General features: G+C 40.6%; 1 protein-coding gene across 1 annotated transcript; it reads left to right on the forward strand.

Annotated features, from left to right (window-relative positions):
* Nucleotides 1-677: 677 nt before the first annotated feature.
* On the forward strand, nucleotides 678-18,932 carry LOC127871359 (RING finger protein nhl-1-like). Its single transcript, XM_052414168.1, has 8 exons — nucleotides 678-1,114; nucleotides 1,665-1,849; nucleotides 2,861-3,035; nucleotides 6,997-7,166; nucleotides 10,484-10,621; nucleotides 11,707-12,485; nucleotides 16,874-17,063; nucleotides 17,543-18,932. The coding sequence occupies exons 1-8, from the start codon at nucleotides 988-990 to the stop codon at nucleotides 17,942-17,944; spliced, it is 2,166 nt and encodes a 721-aa protein (XP_052270128.1). The 5' UTR covers nucleotides 678-987; the 3' UTR covers nucleotides 17,945-18,932.
* Nucleotides 18,933-20,539: the final 1,607 nt, after the last annotated feature.

Raw genomic sequence — 20,539 nt, forward strand, 5'->3', positions numbered from 1 at the left:
TGTATGTAACGCAGCTTTTATACTTTTGATTTAATGTTCTCTCATTATACGCATTTTGAACATGGGTTAATTTCAACGAGCATATAACATAAAAATAGGAATTCACGTAAGGCTATATAGTTTCAAACAATAGTTGACTTATCATTGTAATATATTTTTCGGTCGTGCTCTATGAAAAAGGGGTTTAATACATGTTCGTATCTAAAGTGTCGTCCCAGATTAGCCTTTGCAGTCCGCACAGGCTCACCAGGGACGACACTTTCCGCCTACACTGGATTTTTGCTAAGAAGAGACTTTCTTTAAAAGAAAGTATCGTCCCTTCGGATTGCACAGGCTAATCTGGGACGACACTTTACGCACATGCATTAAACCCCCTTTTTACAGAACAGGGCCCATTTATGTAAAGGCTCCCGGTACTTCGTAAACAAATTCGTAAACACGATCAATTCATGGACACTAAATATTCAGCAAAAAGAAATTTAAACCTGGGCCTCAAAGACTTGCTTACATTCCCGTGTAACAAAGGGAATAGCTTTAATTACACACCAATTTAAATGCCAATATAATAACAAACCAATAACTACCAACGAAATGGAAACAATGCACTAAAACACGTATCCGAGTGAATTAACATTTGTTACACGCGATGATGCAGTTCTTTTATTCAAAACGTGCATTTAATTTTGAATTTGGTGACTGTCTGAACTTTGTGGATTAAATGTACCGTATTAATTGTTGATTATCTGTTCTGTGAACTCCAAAAGGATACACACCTGTAAATGTCATGAATCAAAACGATAAAGTAAAACATTGAAGGAATGTTGAGATCAAACGAGCCCGCCAGTTTAAGAAATCAATACAATTAAACTCTTTCAACATTGCCCACGATTCCAGTCAGAGAAGAATAAGCTCTGGTATTTTTACTCGGGAGTTTCACGTATTCTACATCGGCTGCACGCGGACGGACACACGCGCTCACGAACGGCCATGTCTAAGACGTCACGCAGTTTCGAACAGGTGTCTCAGCACTTCAAGTGTCCGATCCACCTGGGCAAGCTGAAGGACCCGAGACGGTTACCATGTGAACACACGCTATGCAAGGACTGTCTGAAAGGTGCCTGCCATGTTCTTATAAGTCGCGTTCTGAGAAAACTGTTATAATATAAATGAAATAATGCATACTTCTAATTCAGAATTATTTTATGCACAACAATGTACAACTGAATTCTATCCATATGTAACAGTTTGCCTGTGTGGGCAAACACGTTTTATGTTTGTGTGATTCCATCAAGCCCACACGGCAGACATAACGCTATGATATGCGTCTCGCTCTTGCAAACTTGAAAAACGCGGTTCAATTCATGCGCGTAAAGTGTCGTCCCAGATTAGCCTTTGTAGTCCTCACAGGCTAATCAGGGACAACAATTTCAGCGCGGATGGCTATTCTCGTTTAAAGGAAGTATTTTTTTAACGAAAATCCAGTTTACGCGTAAAATATCGTCTCTTATAAGCCTGTTCGAACTGCATAGGCTAATCTGGGGACGACACTTTACGCATATACATGTATTTAGCCTCTTTTTTACAGAGCGCGAGTCATATATAGTATTCTACAACTAAAAATAACTATACGTAATACATTTTAAAGTCCCTTAACCCACTCACAGGTCTAATCAAGTCCGCCCTAAAGCGTGACGACCTCAACGGCACGTTCGACTGCCCGGAGTGCCGGTCGCGCCACGCCATCCCCACGACGGAAACGGAAGACTGGGCGGACTGGTTCCCGGTGGACGCCTTTTGTGCTATCCAACTGCAGACACTGGCCCGGTTCCAGGACTCTCAAGTCTGCGAGGTATGTCAATGTTGTCTTTATTTCGTTTGTTCGGATTTAAACTGTGCTCAAGAGTAGTTGACTCATAATATAGACGACGGTCATATTCAACCGCATCAAACTTTTCCAGGGTTATCTGGGTTACCTGATTTGCCAGTGCACACATACTTATGCCAGTAACTGACAACTGCCCTATTTAAATCCGATGTTGTGGAATAATGGCCGTAGAAATTATTTCACAAACGCCCCCACACAAGTAATGTGGCTGCCCCGGGCATCGAAACCATGGTCATTGAGCGCTCTACCAACTTTCGGACCGGTAGGTCAAACTCGTCGTCGGTACCCGCGTTAGCTCAATTACTCACACCGTGGAGCTTTATTGACCGATGGATCAACGTGTGAGACAACATATATGTTGCCAGAGTCTAAGTAATTAACAATTGCACTATTTACAAACATACCATGCATATTTGCGATAATTCAGTGACAGGATAGAACATAAGTACAAACGAACGGATGGACGTTTTAACGAATTGTCACTTAAGTGACCTAATTACTTGCACTTGAGTTATTAAGCCCCATTTAGAGATTTATCAAATGCGATACCAATACGTTTTACATACAAACCCAGTCGTAGGGCGTTAAATTTTAATTCCGAAGGTCCCGGATGAAAATTTTGGGGAAGGAACACTTTTTAGTTAATTGTATTTTCTTGGTATCATAATTATTTTAAAATTTTAATTGTTTGAAATATTATAGTTTTGTAAGAACAAGTAAACCCATTTGAGCCTCGATCTGAGACAACGGGTTTAACGCAGGTGCGTAAAGTGTCGTCCCAGATTAGCCTGTTTAGTCCACACAGGCTAATCACGGGCGACACTTTTTTCCAAACCGTATTGCCGCTAAGAAGAGAGTTCCTGTAAAAGTAAAATACAATAAAAGCGGACTGCGCAGGCTAATCGGACAATTAGTTATTTTCGAAAGTACGCATAACAAGTCCCTTAAAGGGGAAATTTATTGCCGTCCACATAGGTGCATTCGGACAAGTTCAAGGAGTACTACTGCTTCCACCACCGCGAGCTCCACTGTCCCGACTGCATCATCGCCAAGCATACGAACGCGCCATGCTACGCACGCAACTGCAAGGATGCCGTGAATGACGTCAAGAAACACGTGGGTGACCTCCTAGGACAGCTCCGTCTGCAAGGTACGTGAGTCAAGAACGTTTTGACTGATATCCACGCCTACTTAAGCCCCTTGTAAACAGTCTGTATAGTCTATGGCCGTCCGGTTAGCGCAGTGGTTGGTGAACGCTATTCTCACATAGGCGACACAGGTTCGATCCTCGCCTCGTGCGCATGTGAGCTTTTTAAGTGGTAACGATGACGGGCATGTGGGGTTTCTTCCGGGAATTCAGATTCCACCCCTCCCCCTCCCACCCCCCACGCACACACATACACACAGCTCAAGACGGTCAATATCTTTCAATAATAATCAAATACCCGGAAATTACAGATCTAATTCAAAATTCATCCCAACTTTCGTAAGTCTAGTTAAAGACAGTAAGCGTACTGGGACACATTCTTGATCCTCACATTATGCAGCCTGAGGCGCAGTAGGACCTCATAAAATACTCGCACACTGCACAGTCCACGAATGTTTCTTTGTGACAGGTCCGTCAAAGAAAGGATTCTAAGCCTTATAACTCTGCATATGCACGTCGTCGCAGACACGTGAGAAAACGCTTTTATTTGATGCTGTTCAACAATTCAGCCTCGCTGTGGAGAATTTAGACTTAATGAATGTGCGTCAACCGTCGTCATGGATTAGCCTTTCCAGCCCACACAGGCTAATCATGGACGACACTCTACACTTTTATGGAATTTTTCGTTTAAAGTAAATCTCTTCTTCACGAAAATCCAGTTTCAGCGGAAAGTTTCGTCCCTGTGCGGACTTCACAGGCTAATCTTGGATTACACTTCACGCATATGCATTTAGCATTGTCTTCATAGAGCCAGACTCCATTATCTATCTGCTTTTTACTTAGCTTAGCAAAAACTCATTTACTAGTATCAGGAGATAATGTTTTATTTATTTATAAATAAAAAGGAAAGTTAATCACATACCAGCTAAAGTGGGGTCAATGTTTAGGTTTTATAAAAAAGGGCACTTTTTTCAAATGTTAATGTTCATATTGATGATGAAACAATGTAAAGGCTAACCAGGATGATTGTTTAGAAGAAACTTCATTAAAACGAAAAATTCAATAAAAGCGTAACGTGTTTTCCCTGCAGTCTGCACAGGCTAATCTGGGATGACACTCAACGCACATGCATTAACCCGTTCAGTGCGGGAACCAAATTTTGAAGAAGGCCTTTGCAAACAGTTTGGATCCTGATGAGACGCCACAGAACGTGGCGTCTCATCAGGATCCAAACTGTTTGCTATTCTGATAGTATTCTTTGAAAAAAATCGAAGAAAATGCTAATTTTAGAAATTCAGCAGACGACATTTTAGCAGAAGACAAATTACCCAGCATGCAAAGGGTTAAGCCAAGTTTTCCAAGAGCGAGGCTCAATTGTTTTTCAGTACTTCTCTTAAAGAGGATACAGCGTTTTCTTTGAAATAAAAGGATCCCCAGCAGAACCTTTTGGGATGCAAGGGCTCGTTAGCGCCTGCTATATTATAGCCCTGTCGTTTGATAATTGGTTGCATGGTGTTAATGAATATTAAAAGTTAGTTATTGTTTATATTTGGTAACATTTACTGTCGTTGAGGCGACGATGAACATAATATGAGACGCGTTCTGGGAAAACATGCAAGTGTAAATGCATGTGCGTAAAGTGTTGTCCCAGATTAGCGTTTGCAACCCGCACCGGCTTATCAGAGACGAAACTTTCCGCCTACCCTTGATGTTCATTTAAAGCAGACCTCATTCAAACGAAAAAATCGAAACAAGTGGAAAGTGTCGTATCTAATTAGACTGTGCGAGCTGCACATGCTAATCTGGGATGGCTCTTAACGCACATGCATTAAGCCAGTTTTCCAACAACAATGATCATAGTGTCGGAGTTGATGGTGTAAATGATAGTGATGAAGTAGAGTACACAACTAAGAAATATGGTGATTATGTTATCCTCTGTTGAAAAATATTGCGTCTTAAATTATGAACAATTATCACTTTATAACGCTTTTAAACATTTTATTTTCAACACAATAACACCATCTAAATGCCAAAAAAAATATTACCGTGTTCGACAGAAGAAATATATATATATATTCATAAAAAGAATAGCATCGTTCAAAATAAACAATAAAAGATAAACAGAACATTTTTTTGTGTGGCTGTCTCACCATAGTTGATAAAAGATGAATGGAAGCAACATTAAAGTGAGTATTAAAGCCGTTTTTATGAAACAAACTTTTCTCAACGTTTTAACGCATGGGTAAAGGTAAAAGTGAATCGTGTTTCTGCATCAATTAAATGTGTAACGTTTACCAATCAACATTCCTTTAGTGGCTTCTCAACTTATATATTCCCTGACTTTACATAAAGTTGATGAATTACATGCGACTTTGAACAAAGATTGTAAATACGTTACGTCACATAAAAATTGATGAAATGTTCGACGGATATGCGTAAAATCGTAAAATTATGTAAACAAATAATTTCGTCCGCAGTGTCCATTTTATACCACACCCGATTTTGTTTTTTCCCAATATCTAGTTTTCTTTTGGCTTTGGTTAAGCCTACATTTTTTTATGACTGTTTATTTCTTGTTAAATTGTAAACGGTACAGGTGCCTGAAGCTGCTTTGACGTGTCTAAAACGAAATCTAAATGTCTTTAAGTTGCTGTAAAATATGCGTTTGAAGTATTTTTGAAGATTTATTGTGCTTAGCGGCAATTGCCACTGACTATAAAATATCGCCCGGATGGTTGCAATGGACGAAAATATGCAATAGGTAATGTATATAGCAAATACATACATGAAGCGCACAAAAATGTTTTAGAAAAATATAACTGATCTTTATCTTTTTTTGGAAAAAGGTGGGGGGGGGGGGGAAATATGTCGAACAACTGAAAACAATCGTAAAACTTTAAACCATTAAATGTATGGAATTCGAAACACTTCTTCAAACACAGTATTCATACACACAAACCAAAGGAAGGCAAAGATTTCGTCTTTGATATTTTCTGTCCATTACTCTTTTTTTCCTTAAAAACAAATCATGCCTGTTTCTATGATAATGCAAGTTCCTTTCCTTTTATTCAATTTTCAGGAATTTTTTAAAGGGACTGTCAACCACGACGACGAAGAAAAGAAAAGTTGTAAAATACCGTATTGTTTTACAATAATAAGTTTATATTGATTAAAATATCACGACTGGTATATTACATTACTTGAAAAAAGTTGTTAAGTTTTCATATTTTCAGTATATATCGGTAATAAATTGTACTGGGTATGTCTACCAGGTAACTACCAGTTAAATATAAATAACGCCAGTAGATTGATCATCATCTTCACGTGGTAAACCAAGGAATGCATGCGTAGTGAATTGAATATATTTTATATATAAAATGATCAATCTACTTGCGTTATTTATAGTGTGTATATCGTTATGTCACCTATTTTTGCGATGTACTTTTGATTTCACATCGCGAAATTTTATTACCGAATATACTGAAAATATGAACTTTTTTCAAGTAATGTAATATTCCAGTCGTGAAATTTTAATCAATATAAACCAATAATCGTGAAATAACACGGTATTTTAGAACTTTAATTTTTTTCGTCATTCGTGGTTGACAGTCCCTTTAAAAGGTGGCAGTAACACAGAATCTGGTTGTGAACAATAACTTTAAAACAATATGCGTGTTGTTTTATTCTGGCGTAATGTTCGAGAAGCAATTTAATACTTGTTCAAAGTTCAATTTTTAAATATTTATGTTTCTAGTTTTGGTTGAGAAACATCGCGTCCTGGTAGACAAAAACGTAAAATGTTTAACATCAAACGTTCGTCAAATATCATTTTCAAATGTACATATATACATCGACACTATTTAAGGTTCACGTTTGATTTGCTCTAAAAGATATTTTTACCAATACTACTTTTATACGGACTGTTTTCGTTGAGCCCAAAACGTAATATCCCAACTCGTTGCAGAGGAGCATGCGATCCGCATCTCTAACTCCAACGTGGCTGCGACGCACGCCGAGGACCTCCTGCAGAAGGTGTGGGAGGTGGAGCACATGGTGGACAGGTTCGCCCGGCAGATGAAGAAAAAGCTCAACGAGTCCCGCCAACAGATCGAGACAGCCACCCGGATATCACAGGTAAGAGGGCACGGGAAGAGGTGCAGGTGAGAGGACAATGATCAAATGCAGGTGTTTAGAGAGAGGTTAGAGTTGCAGGTGATGGGGAAGGGTAGGGTTGCAGATGCGGGTAAAGAGGTGAAGGTAAGGGGAGATGGAAGAGAAGCAGGTACGGTGGAAAGGGAATAGGTGAAGGTTAGGGGAGATAGAAGATGTGAAGGTTAGGGGGGAAGGGTTGCAGCTGAGAGGGAGAGGGAAGAGCTGAAGGTAATGGGGAGATGGAGGGGGGGGGGATGGGGAGATGGCAGAAGTGCAGGTTAGGGGGAGAAGATTATAGGTACTGGTGTGGATGAGAGGGTAGAGGTGGTGGTGAGGAAGGGGTGGAACGAGTGCAGATGAAGAGGAAAATGAAGAGGTGCAGGTGATGGGAAGAGGTGCTGGTGAGGGGGGTGGGGGTGGAAAGAGGTGCAGGTGAGGATGGGTTGGAAGAGGTGCAGGTGAGGTGGAGAGAAAATATATGCAGGTGAGGGGGAGATGGGAGAGATGCAGGTGTTAGGGAGAGGGAACAGGATTAGATTAGGGGGAAAGGGAAGATGTGAAGGTGAGGGGAGATGGAAGGTGTGTAGGTGAGGGGGAAAGGGAAGAGGTGAATGTGAGGGAAGATGGAAGAGGTGTAGGTAGGGGGAAAGGAAAGAGGTGAAGGTGAGGGGAGATAGAAGATGGGTAGGTGAGGGGGGAAGGGTGCAGCTGAGAGTTAGAGGGAAGAGGTGAAAGTGAGAGGAGATGGAAGAGGTAAAGGTGAGGGGGAGATGGAAAAATGCAGGTAAGGGGGAGAGGGAAGAGGTGCTGGGGAGGGAGGGGTGTAAGAGGTATAGGTGAGGGGGAGAAGGAAGAGGTGCTGGTGAGGGCGGGATGGAAGAGGTGCAGGTAACGGGAGAAGGACGAGTTGCTGGTTAGAGAGGGGTGGAAGAGGTGCAGGAAAGGGGGAGAAGGAAGAGGTGCTGGTGAGAGCGGGATGGAAGAGGTGCAGTTCACGGGGCGCGGGACGAGATGCATGTTAGGGGATAAACATAGAGGTGCAGGTGAGGGGGAGTGGTTAGATGTGCAGGTAAGGGGGATATGGAAGAGGTGCTGGTGAGAGGGGTGAAAAAGGTGGAGGTGTGTGGAGAAGGAAGAGGTGCTGGTTAGGGTGGGGTGGAAGAATTGCAGATAATGTGGCGCGGGTAGAGGTGCATGTGAGGGGTATAAGGTTAGAGGTACAGATTATGGGGAGAGGTTAGAGGTGCAGGTGTGAGGGAGAGGAAAGAGATGCTGGTGAGGGACGGGAGGAAGATGTGGCGGTGAGGGGGAGAAGGAAAATCGGCTAGTGAGGGGGAGAGGGAAGAGGTGCAGGTAAAAGGGCGTGGTAAGAGGTGCAGGTGAGAGGATAAGGATAGAGGTGCAGATGAGGTTGAGAGGTAAGAGGTGCAGGTGTGGTGGAGAGGATTAAGGTGCAGGTGAGGGGGAGAGGTTGTTTTGCAGGTAAGGTGAAGAGGCGAAGGTGAGGAACGATAGAAGAGGGGCAGGTTAGGGGAAGATGGAAGAGGTGCAGGTGAGGGGATAGATACACGTGAAAGGGAAAAAGTGTGCATTGATGGAGAGAGGGAAGAGGTGAAGATAAGGGGGAGATGAGGGGGGAGATTAGGGGTGCAGGTGTGGAGGAGAGTGTAGAGGTGCTGATGAGGGAGGGATGGAAGAGTTGCTGGTGAGAAGGATAAAAATATACATGTATGAAGGTGAGGGAAAGAGGGGAGAGATGCAGGTGTTGCGGAGAGGGAAGAGGTGAACGTGAAGGGGGGAAGGGAAGAGGTGAATGTGAGGGGTGATTAAAGAGGAGTAGGTTGGAGGGAAATGGGCGGAGATGAAGGTGAGTGGAGATGAAAGAGGTGTGGGTGAGGGGGAAAATGAAGAGGTGCAGCTGAGAGGGAGACGGAAGATGTGAATGTAAGGGGGAGATGGAAGATGTGCAGGTGACGTAGAGCCGTACGAGGTGGAGGTGATTTTAGGTGAGAGGTGCAGGTTATATGGAGAGGGAAGTGGTGCATGTAAGAGGACTTGAAAGAGATGCAGGTTTGGGTGAGAAGGAACATGTGGGGGAGAGCACAGAGGTGCTGGTGAGTGAGGGGTAAAAGAAGTGCAGGTAAGGGGGAGATAGAAGAGGCGTAGGTGAGGGGGAGAAGGAAGAGGTGCAGGTTAGGGGGAGAGGGAAGAGGTGCAGATGAGAGGGATAGGGCAGAGGTGCTGGTGAGGGAGGGATGAAAGAGGTGCAGGTGAGGAGGATAAAAATATATTAAGGTGATACGAGAGGTGCAGGTGAGGGGGAGAGGGAAGAGGTGCAGGTGAGGGGGAGAGGGCAGAAGTGCTGGTGAGGGAGGGATGGAAGAGGTGCAGGTGAGGAGGATACACATATATGCATGTTAGGGGGAGAAGAGGAGAGGTGCAGGTGTGGGGTGAAGAAAGAGGTGCAGATGAGGGTAGATGGAAGAGGTACAGATTAGAGTGAGAGGGAAGAGTTGCATGTGAGAGGAAGAGGAAATAGTTGCAGGTGAAAAGAAGTGGGTAGAGTGCAAGGGAGGGAGCGTGGTTGTTGTAGGGAAGAGTGTAGGGTATACATTAAGGCGATGGTAGAGTGAGTGCAGGTGAAGAGATGAGGTTAGTGTGCATGTGAGGGACATGGAAAATGTTGTTGGTGAAATAAAAAGGGTATAATACAGGTGAGGGGACATTAGTGATGTGAAGATGAAGAGAAGAGAGTAGGTTTATGTGAAGGAAAGCTGATATAGGATGTAGCGCAAAAGAAAGTGAGTTCTGGTGAATGAAATAAGGTTGTGTGTACATGACAGGAGGAAGGTAGGATGTAGGTGAAGGGAAGAGCCTTGGATGTAGGTCAAGGGAAGGGGGTGTGTGGTGTAAGTAAAGGAGAGATGGTATAGTGTCTGATAGTGGAAGAGGGTAGGGTGTAAATGAAGGTAAGGGTGGGGTGTAGATGAGCGGAATAGGTAGGTTGTATATGAAGGAAGTGGGTCAGTTTTGGTGAAGGCTTGAAGGGAAATTAAATAGGGTAGGATGTATGTGAAGAGGAGAAAGCTGATGCGAGAGGAAGAGGGGAACTTGAGGGTATGGAATAGGTAAGGGAAAATGGGTATGATGTATGTGAAGTGACGATAGTACGGTGTATGTGAGTGGTAATTGGTGTGGTGTAGGTGAAGACAATAGATTGATTGATTGATTGATTGATTGCTAAATTGATTGATTGATGATTGATTGCTATACATTTCCTGTAAATGTGCGAATTGCAGGCGGACAAAGATCACTTAAAGACGACACAGCAGCTGATTTCTCAGACGAAGAAATTGGTAGACGACACCCTAAAGACAACCAACACCAAGTCGCAAGAGGGGCAGCTGGACATGCTGCGACTGTGGAAGCCACTTCAGGTAGGATGGGCTTGTTGTTTTTTTGGGTGTGTAAGTCAATTATATTTCTTGTTGGTTAGGATGGGGTCATGTCGGTTAAGGTAGGCAATTTCTCAAATTTGTGTTAATGTTTTACCAATATGATACAGTGGGGACAACTAGTTAAAGGTGGGATAATAACTATTTTTATACGCGTAAGGTTGTTGGGATTCGAATCGGTTAAGTGCTGTCATTTCGGTTTAGGATTGTCCATATCGCTTACGATGCGGCTATATGGGCAGTGATTTTGGTAACATGCACAATAATGTGGGAATATGTGTGTGTTTGTTTACTTAATGCGTTATTGTTTTTAACAGTTACCGTGGGTAACGGTGTGGTACCGTGAGCAACTCTTTTTTTCAATTGGTTGAAGTTTTCAGCCGTATGGTAATTGTGAGGTAGTGTGAGTAATATTTTTTTCACGTGCGTAATGGTAGTTCGTCACATGATGAAGTAACGAGGGTAATGATATGGTCACGTGAGTAATAGTTTTGGCACGAGGTATGTCATTATGCTGTGATTTTCCTTTCAATAAATGCATTTTAAAGTAGTTGTTTTTACGTCAAGTGCATTTCGTTAATTCGAAAATAAACATTATGTATTGCAGTTCTTACAAACAACATGAACGCCATTTAATTTTTTTGAAATGATTCCCCTTTAAAATACTCTGACTAATCATCACTCTCTTGCACTTCGGTATGAATTTGTGTGAGAGCATGGAACGACAACTATCGCGTTATATTGAATTGTTGGTGGACTCAGTATTTAAATACATTGTAAAAGTGATCAGCATTGTGTTTTTATGTTAAAATTGCCTCAGTGTAACTTTACCTTTTTGAGTAAAACATCAACTACAAAATACTAGTAATATAAAAGCCATGTTTGCATAAATTATTATTTAATACCCCTGCGTTTGTTTTCTTAGTCTTTTTACCTTAGCATCATTTTGGACCGAATTAACTTTCCCTTTGCAATGTTACGTTTATATTACAGTTCGTCTATCTTAACATAATTTTTTCTTGAGAGCATGCGACCATGTTCTTTAATAGTACTAACCAAACTTGCAGGATCAAGTGGAGCATTTCCAGGCCGTTCTTACCGCCGTTGAGAAGCGCCCCTTCTGCGTTAACGTGCAGGCGGACGAACCGTTTATCGACCTGCTCACTCTGAATCACGAGCCAGTGGTGGTGCAGAATCAGAGCTCCACGTGGACGCCTCTTAATCCGACCACGGCACAGCGCATCCCCAGCGTCGAGAGCTTCAAGAGCCGCCCGTCGCTCAACCGTCGATCTACCTTCCGGGATTCGAGCTTAAACAGCAAGGAGCAGCTGTCGCCGAGGACGAACGACGTCAGCACGACCATCCCGAGATCTCGGTCGACCTATCGGACACTTCCGGTTACTACGAAGCCGAAGGAACCGGAACCGTTCACGCCACGTTACGAGGTGCAACATCCGCCGTCCAGTCAGCAACGCGCGCAGGAGAAGCATCCCACAATTCTTCCACGTCTCACGCCCGGGAACATCACTTCCGCTGAAACGTCGATCATCTTTAACGTCCGGTCCATGAAATTAAAGGGCATTAGCCAGCAGTCGATTTTCGAATTTCCATGCGAGGATATCATTCTGATCGAGAACAACATAATCACAATCACAGAAAGGGCGGTTCAGAAGTTTTCGCTTCGTTACCAGTTCATTGAAAGCATGGCGCTGCGCGCGCCGATTAAGCTCTGCTACGCACGCGACGATACCGGAAACATCCTGGTGATGGACAACAGTAGCGGCATATCCCTGGTTACCACGACCCCGAGGCTACAGCTGCTCTACCGGATTGATACTGACCGAGTGTAAGTAAGCAGTCTCTTTGTGGGAAAAATGAGCTTAATGCAAGTGTCTTCCCAGATTAGAATGTGCAGTCCACACAGTCTGAGCAGGGACGACACTTACTGCTTGTTGGATTTTTTGTTTAAAGGAAACTCAAGATCAGACGGAGTCAAAGAGACGGTAAGTGTCGTCCCTGAATAACGCCTGTGCGGACTTCTAAGGCTTATCTGGGATTGCACTGAAACACATTAAAATCCATGCATTTAGTTCAGTTTTTCCAGAACGGGGCTTCTATTATTCCCTTTTGATGCTGTAACACCAGTTGGAAACCACAATCTTTTGTTTTGAAAAAGGCTTTCGAAAGTGGTGTCCCCAGTTTTATTAATTTGTTTTGGCGTTGTTCGGGTGCACTTGTTTTTTGTCTAATTGTTGGACAATTGGTCACTTGTCATAAATAAAGATTGGGCCTCCTAGCGATGATTGCAATCATCCCTAGCTCATGTAAACAGGGATTTAATTTGGTTTATAATTGATCCATGACCATTTTTTTACAAATCCAGAATAAAATTGTACATATTCTCATATCAAAACATGAAACTGAACATCAGCACAGCATAGATAGCTGACAGTTGCAACACATATACAAGCAATAAGCGATGCACTCAAGGTCGCTGGTGTCCAGAGATTGGTACATGCGCTTCTTACCTAGGCGGCCCGGGTCCAATCCCTGCTCTCGGCGCATGTAAGCTATGTTAGTTTTCACCATATCGTTTCAGGGCTCCAGATAAGGGTCGTATTTTCGTAATTACGAATTATTTTTAAGTCTGTTACGTATTTATTTTAAAATCTTGTCGTACCATTAAGAATTACAAAATCAAGTTACGAATGTTATTTTTGCATCGGTTCGTATCGATTTTTATTGAGTTCTTTTCGCGCATTAAAGATCTTTTCGTTGCTTATATAGAATGGTTATCGGGTTTGTTTAACAAAGTGCATTTTTTCCCAATAAAAGCGGCGTGTACAGTCTATCTGTCAAAAACAATGGCGGCGCCCTGAGAGCGTCCTAAAAAACTGCAAAGCGTGCAAAAACACGTTTTTAACATATTGTACGCAAAGTGAGCCGAAATTGAATGTTAAGAAAGACATTATAGAAAAGATCTTAGACGATGGTGTATGTTCAGTTGCCGACACAGTCGGAAAAGCTAAAAAAACGCGACACGACGGGTCCAAACTTAAACAAAAAAACATTGAACGAGTGGAAGGGTCAATTCCCGTGTCTAATCGTTGAAAAAATTGAAGGGGAGACCCGTTTTAATTGTGAAATATGTAAAAATCCATCGAAGGCATGCAATCTAAGCACAGTTTGGGCATATGAAAGTATTTGAAAAATAAAATTGTATAATACTGAACAGACACTGTTGAACTCGTATAAATAAAGTTGCTAGTATGTTTATTTTTAATTTTGTGCATAAAATAACCATTATTATTTATGTTTAGGTCATTTAGAAAAGTTACGAATTATTTTCCAAAACTTAGTAGTAACTAACATTACGAATAAAATTTCAGAGTTAAGAATTCTTTTTGAAAATCTGGTAGTAACGTTAAGAATTTCCCAAAACCTTATCTGGAGCTCTGCCGGTTAAATTCTGGTACTCCATCTGTCCAACACAACGCCACGCCAATATTGAATATCCTTGGAGCTATAATTCAGATCTCATCACACATTTATAAGTGAAGTAGGTTGGAGTGTTAGGACATGCTCCGGGTCCTCATATCTTGCAACGTGCGATGGTACCAGGTACACTTGAGTTATTGTCCCTCTTCAATGCGAATAATGGTGGATAATGGCCTCCGCTAATCGTGACAAAAAATGTTTTATATGCCCACTCATGAAGTAATGATACGATCCGTCACAACAAATATCATATATGTTAACGACTGTTACATAATAAAGTTTGGTAGAGTGGTCTTTGAACACAAGCCTAAATTTGCGTATTGAGTGTCTAAATGTTGGCGAATTAATTTAATGTTATGCATTAATTTTATGTGTTCTCGAATATATTGTTTTTGATCCTGGTATCTACGCATTTAGCAAATTTAATGGCAATCACATGGAATAAATTTACATATGTTTGAAATTGCAAACATAACGCAATGATTAAATGGTATTTTTTGTTTGTTTAACCATATTGTTAACCTCGTACCAAATGTACTTAAACCGTCTGCTCCACATTGTTAACCTCGCACCAGATATAGTTGAACCGTCTGGTCCACATGTGCGTAGTTCTTATCTGTTTTATTGTTGATGACCAATAAAACTGAAGACCTCGAGTGACCTCAGGTTTGTGTGCGTTCATTTATGCCTAGTGGACTCTCCAATCCTTCTAAATTTGATCAATTTATTTCCAAAATTATGGATGTCTAGTATATTTATTTCTACATTTAGAATATTTCTTACAGAAATTCCTTTAAGCAAACAGCGCAGACCCTGATGAGACGCCGCATCATTCGGCGTCTCATCTGGGTCTACGCTGTTTGCCAAGGCCTTTTTTATAGACGCTAGGCATAAATGGGTAAATTGTAGAACGTGCTTGCCAAAGATTCTTATAATCTTCTGCAAATTAATAACTATATCAAGCGTGTACTCTCAGTGATGATTTTAGCCTCGTTCTGGCAAATCTGGGCTTAATGCATGTACGTAAAGCGGCACCCCAGATGCCAATCAGGGACGACACTTTCCGCTTTTATGGTATTCATCGTTTGAAGGAAGTCTTTTCTTAGCGAAAATCTACTTTAGAAGGAAAGGGTCGTCCTTGATTAGCCTGTGCGAACTGCACAGGCTAATCTCGGACTACAATATACGCACATTCAGCACAGTTTAAGCGCAAATCTACTTTAGTTGGAAAGTGTCGTCACTGATTAGCCCGTGCGAACTTCACAAGCTAATCTGACACAAACTCTACGCACCTGTATTGATTTATTCACGGGGACATTGAGCGCTAACCGCAATTAGTAACTATTTTTAGCTCGACTATTATATATGAAATATATATAGTGGAGCTATCCTACTCACCGCGGCGTCGGCGTTCCCGTTAGCGTTAGCGTTAGTGTTAGCGTGCAAATGTTTGCGTACCATCCCAAATATTTCCTATGTCCTTTGACATATTGCTTTTATATTTTGCATACTTCTTTACCAAAATGACCCCAATTTATAAACAATAGCAGACAACTGCATCAAGCATTTTGACAGAATTATTGCCCCTTTTATACTTAGAATATGCATATTATGGATAAATCTATGTGATAGTTTGCGTACCACCTCAGATATGTTCTATGTCCTTTAACATATTGCTTTCATATTTTGCATACTTCTTTACCAACATAATCCCAATCTATAAACACGAGCAGACACCTGTATCAAGCATTTTGACAGAATTATGGCCCCTTTTATACTTAGATAATTGAACATTTTGCTTAATTGCCATGACTTCTTTATTTATGATCACATTTGATTAATACTTTGACAAAACAACACTTAACTGACATACCACAATACACTCCACCCAAACCATCCCCCATGCCCCACCCCAGAATCCCCCCCCCCCAAAAAAAAAAAATTTAAATAAATAAATACAAAATTGTTTTCCTTATTTTTGAAAGATCATCTATTAAATAACCATACACCACATTATACCCCCCTCCCCTCCATGATGGCTTACGTTATACTGTCAAGCACTCGAATAGTCGAGCGCGCAGTCCTCTGACAGCTCTTGTCTAAATGTAGGTATTGCAAGCCTACTGCAGTATACCAAAAATGGCTACATACTTGTGAATGCTAAACAATTACAATTATTACGCAAAATGTATGCTGTTTGATTTGTTTTGTTCATTTTATCATTGTACTTGTTATGTGCCCCCCCCCCCAAACGACTTGCTTCCCGTGAAAAATGTGTTCATGGTTGTAAAAATAAGACACGGTAACATTTTGCTTATACACACGCAACATCTTGAGTAAGATATCAAACGAATAAATAACCCGAAGGTTTCAATAAATGGTGGAATTTCATTGTTATTACCTTACTATTAATACTGATTCATATTGAAATTTTTGTTGCAACCCGTATCACAGTTACTCTATCAAAGTATGATGTCATATCTATCAGTTTTGCTCTGTGTCGTCTCATATTAGCCTGTGTAGTCCTCACAGGCCTTTCAGGGACGACGCTGTCCGCATTACCTAGATTTTTGCTAAGAAAAGACTATTTTAAGGAAAAATATCATATTAAACAACGGAAAGTGTCGTCCCTGATAAGCCTCTGTGGACTACACAGGTTAATCTGGAACGACATTTTACGCATATGAGTTAAACCCCCTTTCCACACAACGATGCTCTCATTTTTACCGTGCACAGGTACACGAGCTTCTGTCACATGCGTACGACGATGACGGAAGACCCATACGGCCGATGTCTGTATCACCTCCATCTGGCGGCCATGCACGTGTGGAACCGCGAGGACTGCATTGACGTCATGGTTGTGACGTATGAGAGAAAGTCAGTCACGCACGGGCTTATCGAAGAAATCACGCTGAAACCGGCAAAGGTCAGTAGACTGTACAAACATCTAATGTGAAACAAAATGTAGCGTACAGCGTAGTCGGATTTCGAACATATCAAACACCTAAGTATAAGTTGATGAAAGGAAGAGAAATAGTGCGTGAAGTGCAGCTTATTACATTAAATATTGTGGGCTCTAGCGCTATAATCATACTAAATTATTACTTCTAACGTTTAATTACGTTCTAATTTATGTCATGTTTCTAAAAGTTTCTTTCGATTTTAAAACCATTTCCTATTGTTGTATCGGCACACACATTTAAAACAAAATTCATTGAAATACAAATGTCAACTACACCAACAGCAGTGTAGTACCCATGCTTTTTTCTAGTTTTGCAAGTCATAATTACAACAATTGTGTTCGGTGCATACGGTCTAGGCTGTAAAAATAAATAAATACACTACAACTATATTGTTTTCAACCTATTAAACTGAATTCCGCCAATTGTGTCGCCCCTTTTTCAGGTGAAGACAATCTGTGGCAGCAACGACGATCTAGTTCTGAAGAACATGACCGCCATCTGCACCGCGCCGGACAGTCGGAAACTCCTCGTGGCTGCCCAAGTTGGCGTCATCTGCATCAGCCGCAACGGCGATATCATCTGGACGTACACCACGCCGCACATCGTCTGCAGCATCGACAGCCGCCGGGGTCTCGTGTTCGCCGCCATCGAACGCGAGAAGCGCGTGCTGATACTCGACCAGCACGGGAACCTCATGGTGGAAAACATGTTTCCCGCCGGATGTAGCGTCAGCCGGCCGAGTCGCGTCTGTGTCGGGAAGTCAAGCATGGTCGTCAGGGAGTTCATCGACACCGACCAGCACGGGCTGAAAAGCATGGTTCATGTGTTTAACCTTTCTTACTAGATCCAGTTTACGTAATTATCACGGATTGAATAAATGTGACCAGAATAATAAGCAGTATCTTATACGAGTTAACCCATGGACCAGAATAATAAGCAGTATCTTATACGAGTTGACCCATGTATGCCTAGTGGATTCTCCCATCCTTCTAAATTGGATCAATTTATTTCCAAAATTATGGATGTCTATTATATTTATTTCTATATTTAGAATATTTCTTACAGAAATTCCTTTAAGCAAACAGCGCAGACCCTGATGAGACGCCGCATCATGCGGCCTCTCATCTGGGTCTACGCTGTTTGTCAAGGCCTTTTTTCTAGACCCTAGGCATAAATGGGTAAAATGGTATATGTACGTGACAAAACTTCCAAATGGTTTCAACTGTCACTCCATAAGTAGGTAACATTGCTATCAGTCGATATATTAATATTTTATATAAATATTTATTGGGACAATGCAAGGACTCATGACCCCATTTTTTTCTATATATTCATTTATTGTTTGCTGTTGTTGTTGTTTTAGCATATATATACTTATATGTTCGACACTCAAAATGCAGCCTCTACTTACTTTGTGCTGTCGAACAAAATTAAAAAATGAAATATTTGCCTCGAAGATCCATGTTTCCCAACGAGTCAACTTTTGCAAAATTTACAAAATGCAAACAAAATCTCACACAAAAACGTTTTGTATCAATTATAAAAAACTAAACTAACTTTATGTGGATTTAATCGAACTTTTTCTGAAAACTCGACAAACATTCTATGAGCAACGTTTCTTTGCGATAAAGGATTTGGCAAGATTGTCTCTAAGTTCTATTATTTAATAATTAATTAATTTGGGTATAGTTTGATACTTAGTAGGACAACGCTAATTATCAACTATAATTGTAAACTTTTTTAAAACATGACCAATTTAACAAATATTTACTCTTCAGAATATGAAAAAAAGCGATGAAAATAAACAATGTACTCTTATAATAACCAAACATTGGATTGAAATGTGCGTTTCAAAATTAATTTTGAAATTTATATTAATCAACAACATTATAAAAAAATATCGCTGCTTAAAATGTTGCATTTGTATCATGTTTATTTGATAATGTATTATCTTTTATTGTTGCTTAAATTGTATTACCTATCAAATTTTATGGTGTTTGTTATAAAATAATTCTGATAAAATTGAAAAAAATGTTATGTGTCTTTTACACAGCAATTCCGCCAAAGCTCATTAACAATATATGAGCCTCGCACTTTTAAAAGGGGGGTTTAATGCATGTGCGTAAAGTGTTGTCCCAGATTAGCCTGTGCAGTCTTAGCAAAAATCTTGTTTAGGCGGAAATTGTCGTCCCTGATTAGCCTGTGTGGACTGCACATGCTAATATGGGACGACATTTTACGCACATGCAATAATATCCCTTTTTAAAGAGCACTACCCATATGCATTTTCATTCGAATCCATTTACTATTTTTCAAGATATGCTTTTCCATAGAAAATTACAGTAAAAAGTGTATCGTCAAATAAAATAGTTCAATTCATTAGTGATTCCAACGAAGATTAAATCCGTATCATACGGAGAGCGAAGTTTCATGTACGCTGCTCCCAAACTCTGGAACTCACTTCCATGAAACATTCGAGGTTCTTCAACACTGAATTCTTTCAAAAAGGCATTGACAACTCACCTCTTCCTCCAATCTTATGCAATATAAGCAGTGGTTTATTCATTTCAGTATATAAAATCTCAATCAGCACGAACTGGAAAAAAACCTTTTAAAGGAAGCATAATTATTCCTTTGGGGGGAACTGGAAACAACCCTTTTAAAGGAAGCATAAGTATTCCATTGGGGGTTTGTGGACTCGTGGTAATGGTATCCTGACGTTACCCTTGTCTCAATCAGCATGAACTTGAATTAACCCTTTTAAAGGAAGCATACTTATTCCTTTGGGGATTTGTGGACTCGTGGTAATGGTATCCTGACGTTACCCTTGTCTCTGGTTTGTCTCTGTTTTGTCTTGTTGATCTTTCTAATCTATGGTTACTGTGCATGATGTTTTTTATGTAGTACTTATAGTTCAAGTTTAAAATTTTATTGTTTCATTAATTGTCTTATAGCTATACACATAGGGTAGTTTTATAGCGTCTTGTTGATCTTTCTAATATATGGTTACTGTGCATGTTTTTTCGTAGTACTTATAGTATAGATATAATAGAGTAGTTTAAAAGTATAATTGAGTAGTTTTGATCGATTCTTTTGAAACAGTATTGCAAAATGTATTCGTATCTGCGATACGTTAAATGTTGTTTTTAAATCTTTGTTTAAACCAAAAATCAAGCATGGCAGTAAAATCACGAAAGTTAAGTTAAAAACAGTGTTACGATGACTTATCCAACGAGTTACATATTTATATATACAATCATATGTAAGTTTTTAGTTATTCAACGTATATGCTTATATTACAAATGCGAATATAAATGGTCATTTAGTTGAACAATATTCTTATAAAAAAGATAATCATGCAATGAGAATCGCTATACAAATTATATTTCCAATTCAATAACGATTTTCATGTGAAACAATGAAGATTCATTCCGTTTTT

The sequence above is a fragment of the Dreissena polymorpha genome, chromosome 3 (genome assembly GCF_020536995.1).
Source record: "Dreissena polymorpha isolate Duluth1 chromosome 3, UMN_Dpol_1.0, whole genome shotgun sequence".
Lineage (NCBI taxonomy): Eukaryota > Metazoa > Mollusca > Bivalvia > Myida > Dreissenidae > Dreissena > Dreissena polymorpha.